Raw genomic sequence first — 6,154 nt, forward strand, 5'->3', positions numbered from 1 at the left:
AGCTTTCTTGCTCTCCCCATCTTAAATGCTTGCCTTTTTAACTCCTTTTACTACTTAAATGTTCTTCTCCTTATTGTTGTCTTCCAACTCCTTGAAGCTGAACAGCTTATAACGTCAAATTCAAAAAATCCCACAAAACAAGAAACCTCTCTCCTCAGAATCATGAATTCCATAGCTGCCACCTCTGTCATCCTAGCCATCTTCTTGATTCTCGCGGCCTCCTCTTCCTCCGCAGTCCGACCCGACCCGAATCACCCCGATCACGCCACAGATGAAAAGCCCCACCAGAGCCAGAGCAAAGGTGGGGGTGGTGATGACAGCGGTGGGTATGGAGGGTTCTTCGGACCCGGAGGTGGGTTCAACATACCCGGGTACGGAACTGTTGGTGGGTACGGAGGGTACGGAGCCGGGTATGGAGGTCCGAGCGGAGGGTACGGCAGAGGTGGCATCATAAGGCCAACTGTTGTGTGCAAGGAAAAAGGCCCCTGCTACCAGAAGAAGCTGATTTGTCCCGCCAAGTGCTTCAGCTCATTTAGCCGATCTGGAAAAGGGTACGGCGCCGGTGGCGGTGGCGGTGGCTGCACCATGGATTGCAAGAAGAAATGTGTTGCCTATTGTTAAGCACATAAAGCTGGTGGCTCCTCTATGGTTGGGTTGGGCTCGGCGTTCTTGGTTACTACTGCTACTACTACGACTACTAAACTAGAAAATGGTATGGTGGCTGCTTTTGTTGCAAGAGTTTTCTATAGTTACAGAAGTATTTTAAGTATTAATATGACTATATAAAGAAAAAAGGCCATGTGATGTAACTTATGGTATTGTTACTTGGTGTAATGTGCGAGTATGTGAGCTTAATTATGCAGCCAATGAGATATTGTGAGGTATTATGGTAATTTGGGTGTGAATTTGGTCCTTTTTTTTTTGGGGTGATTTATGCTTGACAATTTTAATTCTTGAAGATTTAATTTGACCTGCGAGGATGAAGTGATGATGGAGATTAGCTGTTGGGTGTTTGGTCTAGTTCTTGATTCACTCATCTTTTCTTGATTTTGTAACAAGTTTAATGGTTACATGGATGCAATACAAGGCTGACTTATGGATGGTTACATGGATGGTGGTGTTGTTGACTTGTTATTTTCATAGCTAATTTTCGATCGGGCCATGATATTAACCAGAAATTGTAACCAACTCTCCAATTTAAGATAGATAGATAGACGACAAAAGACCGGTGAGATCTTTATTGCGGGGGTATCCTCTCCAAACCCTGATTTGGGTTATGTTTATCCGCGTTCCAGGAAGGATCCTCACCGACTCCACTTCTTCTGTTATCGAATGGATAATTTGGAAACTTTCAAAACTAAAAAATCCTACAAGAGAAAGGATTATCGCCTAATCCCAGAACAAACCAGACGATTTCTGCTTTCCTGATCCCATCATTCTTTAGAAATAGCTCTTTTAGCTATGTATAAACAAATCAAGACCTCGTCCACCCCTACAAATTTAAGAGAAGTAATCCAACATATTATCATTAACAGCATCATCACCAATAGCTCCATACCGTTCCATACTTCGATTGAGTGTAAAGCTATGGATCCACCGTTGTGTGACAGAGGGTGCGGTTTCTATGGAAGCCCAGCTACCGAAAATCTGTGTTCAAAGTGCTACAAAGGTCATCTCAAAGAAAAAGAAAAAGAAGCTGCAGAAGCAGCAGCAGCCAAGAATTTTGTCCCTGCTTTGCCTGTTCCTTTAGCAAGAGTTGGTTCTACGGTTTGTGACACTACTGATAATAAAAGAGCAAAGGTTGAAGTTTCTGGGTCTAGGAAAAGATGCGAATGCTGCAACAAGAAGGTAGGAGTAATCGGGTTTGATTGCAGCAGCAGATGCGGGGGGAGTTTCTGCGGCATTCATAGGTATCCAGAGGAGCACGCGTGCAACTTCGACTTCAAGAGTTTTGGTCGTGCAGTTTTGGCCAAGCAAAATCCCGTTTGCAAATCGGATAAGCTAGAGACTAGAATTTGATTAGAGCCCACGCATTCAATCAATGGTTATAGCCCATGCTAGAGACTAGAATTTCACTATATCCATGTGTAGAGGAACCAGATCTTTTGCATTTCAATCTAGATTACGTTACCAAACTAGGAAACGATGACTTTTGGACTCCAAACTCTCTCCAATCTTGCACCAAGCAGAGCATAAGCTCATTCTAGACTATATCCATCGTATGCTCATGTTTAACGGTTTAGGTTTCAAGATCACAGAGGTTAGACTGAAAATGTTTTAAAGGTATTTTTTGATAAGTTGGAGGTCTTGAACTCTGACAAGTATTTGGATAAATTCAATCCACCGGATTGTGGACCGTGTGGTCAAAAATCTCGCTACCTGACTTCTTTACTAAAATGTCTGAAGATTGCTGAGTAAAAAGGGCGATGTGACTTATTTATTTTCACAAGATGTATTTTCAGATGAAAGATCGGGTCTATGTAAGACTTTACCCTTGAATCCAGAACTTCTACTTATTGTTATTTCCACCTTACTGCCCATCTATTTTATCGTGGCAATACGAAGAGTCCATGTAACCTTTTTATCAGTCCTATACTTTTAACAAAACGAGTATGTTTTGACTGCTTGAAATGTTTTAGAATACTCCAGTACTTTTTATGTTTGTTTTCTTTTTCTGAAGAAGTTGGGATCGACAAGTAGAAGAAAAGGGAAATTTTGAGTCTTAAAAAAGAAAAATAAAAGAACGACGACAAGAAGATGGGAAATTACATCTAACGGTAGCATTTATTATGTAAAGATGGGAAATTACTTATTGACATCTTTTAACTTTTTGTGCGTTTTGGCATTGTAACTAAAAGCACGGTCCGTTTAAATTAGTAACGAGTGCGAGGAATATTGAGCAATAGAATGTTCAAGTATTAGTTTTTTTTTCTTGGGGAAAATAGTAAAATTAAATGGAGAAAGTATCTAAACACAAACGTCATAATAAATGTGAATCTATCTGTTCCAATAAGTTGTGAATCTATGATATGTATTTTTTTTTATCTTTTTTCATTGGGATAATTTGTGTGATTTCACATTTGATTGCTTTTTCTCGGGTCTCAAAAGAAAAAAAAAAGTCGTGTCTCGTGATGAATGTGCCTGAGCACATCTAAAGATTGATGGGTTGGTTTAAGACTCATAATACCAAATGGAGGGGAATCAACTTTAGTTTTGGAATGCAATCTTTCTTCCAAAAAAAAACATTTTATATTTTTAATGAAAGCACTTTCTAGTCATATTTTTGCCTCGTTACAATACATTTTTCTATAAAAGCTCTAGAAAATAACAATCCAAAATATCTGGAAATTGTACCGGTTTGTTTGGATAGTGTATTATTTGAAATATTATTTGGAATAATTACTGTAGCACTTTTTGTGATGTGATGCATGTGAGATAAAAAGGTGATTGAGAATATAAAAAGGTGGATTGGAAAATGTGTTTATGATGCAAGCGAAATATTATTTGGGATAAAAGCACTATCCAAACAAACCGGACTCGGCAATCCATGTTCGTATAATATTGTGCGCAAACGGAATACAAGCAGTTTCAAGGGGGGGAAAATTAAAAACATCAATGATTGGAGTCTTGGAGAGTCAGTAAAGTTGGAAACTAGGAAGTCAGCATTACCATTTAGTTTATTATATAAGAAGTTCTCCAAATTGACAACAAAACAAACCACACATTTATAGGCAAATGCTGATGAAGAATCCAAGGAAGGGATAAGATCATCAACCGTCCCTGAATCATATTATATGCCGAAGATAATCTTTTTGACTTGCACGTTATATACTATTTTGATGGTTTCTATGGTTTCCTAAAAGTTTATCATCACAAGAATGTCAATCTTTTTCTTTTTTTTTTCCGGAAACGATAGGTGGCTAGATTGTCAATCATTCACGGCTAAAATGGCGTTATTGCTTGACAATTGACATGGGCCGCCAGCACAAAGACTTGTAGACATCGCATTTCCCCAAGAAACGCGTTTTCTTGTTAGAGAGTACAAAGAATTTTGCGTTGAAATTGTTCCACCACTGGCCAGTGCCCACTGTAAGTTGCCTATTTCTACCGACGACGGTCTGCGTTACCGCCTTGTTTGTATTCGCATCTCTCTGCTATTGTCTCCCCTTGATTGTATGATTATCCTGTTATTTATAAAAATTTGTATCGTAGATATGTTTTTCAATCACTTTGTTGTCTCACATGTATCAAATTTTTGTTAAAAGAAGGTACTACATCATTTTTTTTTTAAAAAAAAATTCAATTATTCTCCTATATAAGGATCATAGTTAGTAAAATATAGGACGGGTATAATATGAGATATTATACATACTACATGAAATCTTTTTCAAAAGTATACTTAAAAATTTGACGTAAAAGTATGTGCTTGGCAAAATTACGCATATAAATTTGTATGTAAAGAATATGAATATATTTGAAAGTTATGTAACTAAAAATGCAAACAAATTTACTGTAGTTTTAAAAAACTATGCTATATTTATACTAATTTTAAATTCATTATTGCATACAAGATGTTAAATTTATTAAAATTTTATCACTTTATTACTTATATATGTATAAATCTAAAATTATTATAAGATCTATTGCTCTTATTTTGTATATGACTAAGAAGTATACCATGATCCTCGTTCAAATTTTAAATTTCTCAAAAAAATTGAAGTATAAATTGTGAAGCATACTATGTTAAAAATTTATTATGAGTTTTATATGGTTAATTGAAAAGTACAAATATTTTTCAGAATATTTTTGATATGTACAAAATATGGAAGTGTTTTGGACGATATGTACGCACGTGTATTGTGTAAGTATAATATGAGTATTTACTAACTGAACTAAACACAATTATATTCCCACACTTGCAGCCAAAAAACATAGGAATAAATAAATAAAAATAATTACCATTGGCCTTTGGCAGAAAATTAGGGTTACTGTCCATTTCGAGTAACGCATCACTCGAACTCTACCCGTGTAAAAATGCTTGAGTTTGAACTCGAGCTCAAACTTGTCAAGTTCTTCAAAATTAAGTTTGAACTCAAGTTGGAGCTTCTTTTATCCTAACAAATTGAGCTCAATCGAATTTTCAAACTTGATTAATTAAAAATTAGATCATAAATACACTATTTGATAGTACTTGATGAATAATTAAATTTTAATTTTTCTATTAGAATTCAACTCAATTGCTTTATCAAGTAGTTTGAACTCGACTCGAATTCAATCAATGTCGAGCTCGATTCGAATCTTTAACGAGCTTCTACTTGCATACCCAAGTCGAACAACTCAATTAGTTTACGCCCCAACGGAAAATCATGCTAATGCATGGTCACGCCTCCCGATCATCACATTGTGCACGCGTCTACACCAATCTCATCTGAAACATCGTGAAATGTCGCGCATGGTACACCTGTGTTTTATGTCTGTGAACTAAAATACTCCAGTAACGTCCTTGTGCATTCGCGTACCTGCATCATTATCATCACAACCAATCGCTACTACTGGATTATACGCTGTACGGAGTGCGTATTATTACGGGCAAAAGGTCCCAATTCTGGACACAGCTATTCATGATCATCGGCGGATTGATGCACTTTAAATCGATACCCATCCATCTTCCAAACAATCACCATCCCCACAACCATTCTCCAATCTTCCACTTTTTATACACCATTGCTGGTATCAACTCAACTCGTTTTGCCACTCACTTTCTCCTGCTTTCGTGGTCGTTACAAGCTTTGATTCAACTCATTTGCAAAGGATCACTTGCATTGCTCTCTCTCTCTCTCCTCCTCCCTGAAGTTGCATCAACTCCAACCTTCAATACTCTCGACAGAATGAATCAGAGGCCCATAAACTTCAAGCGCCTAGATTTAGTCACGCCCTTGCAGTTTGGCAGGATAAACATGCAATGTGCTCAAAGTACCTAAACACATTCAGCAATCAAAGCTTGTGGCAGGAAAGAACCAGAGGGCGAAAATGCTGCAACTTAAAGCTACTGCGTTAAACAATCAGGTATGACAATCTGTTGTCAGCAGTTTAGATGCACCCTTAAAGGGGCATTATGAAAGCAACCTTTCTCTAGCAAAAGTAAAGAACAAAC

At 37.2% G+C, this 6,154-nt stretch overlaps 2 protein-coding genes across 2 annotated transcripts; both read left to right on the plus strand.

Moving 5' to 3' along the window:
- LOC113730920 (uncharacterized) lies at positions 1-893 on the plus strand. Its single transcript, XM_027255912.2, has one exon. It carries the CDS (start codon positions 163-165, stop codon positions 619-621), a length of 459 nt encoding a protein of 152 aa, XP_027111713.1. The 5' UTR covers positions 1-162; the 3' UTR covers positions 622-893.
- Positions 894-1,587: 694 nt separating this feature from the next.
- Positions 1,588-2,019, plus strand: LOC113728547 (zinc finger A20 and AN1 domain-containing stress-associated protein 9-like). The gene has a single exon (XM_027252943.1). It carries the CDS (start codon positions 1,588-1,590, stop codon positions 2,017-2,019), a length of 432 nt encoding a protein of 143 aa, XP_027108744.1.
- The last annotated feature ends 4,135 nt before the right edge of the window (positions 2,020-6,154 follow it).

The sequence above is a fragment of the Coffea arabica genome, chromosome 2e (assembly GCF_036785885.1).
Source record: "Coffea arabica cultivar ET-39 chromosome 2e, Coffea Arabica ET-39 HiFi, whole genome shotgun sequence".
Lineage (NCBI taxonomy): Eukaryota > Viridiplantae > Streptophyta > Magnoliopsida > Gentianales > Rubiaceae > Coffea > Coffea arabica.

Coding starts and splice junctions, on each gene's coding strand:
- LOC113730920 (XM_027255912.2), top strand. CDS start 163: ATGAATTCCATAGCTGCCACCTCTGTCATCCTAGCCATCTTCTTGATT.
- LOC113728547 (XM_027252943.1), top strand. CDS start 1,588: ATGGATCCACCGTTGTGTGACAGAGGGTGCGGTTTCTATGGAAGCCCA.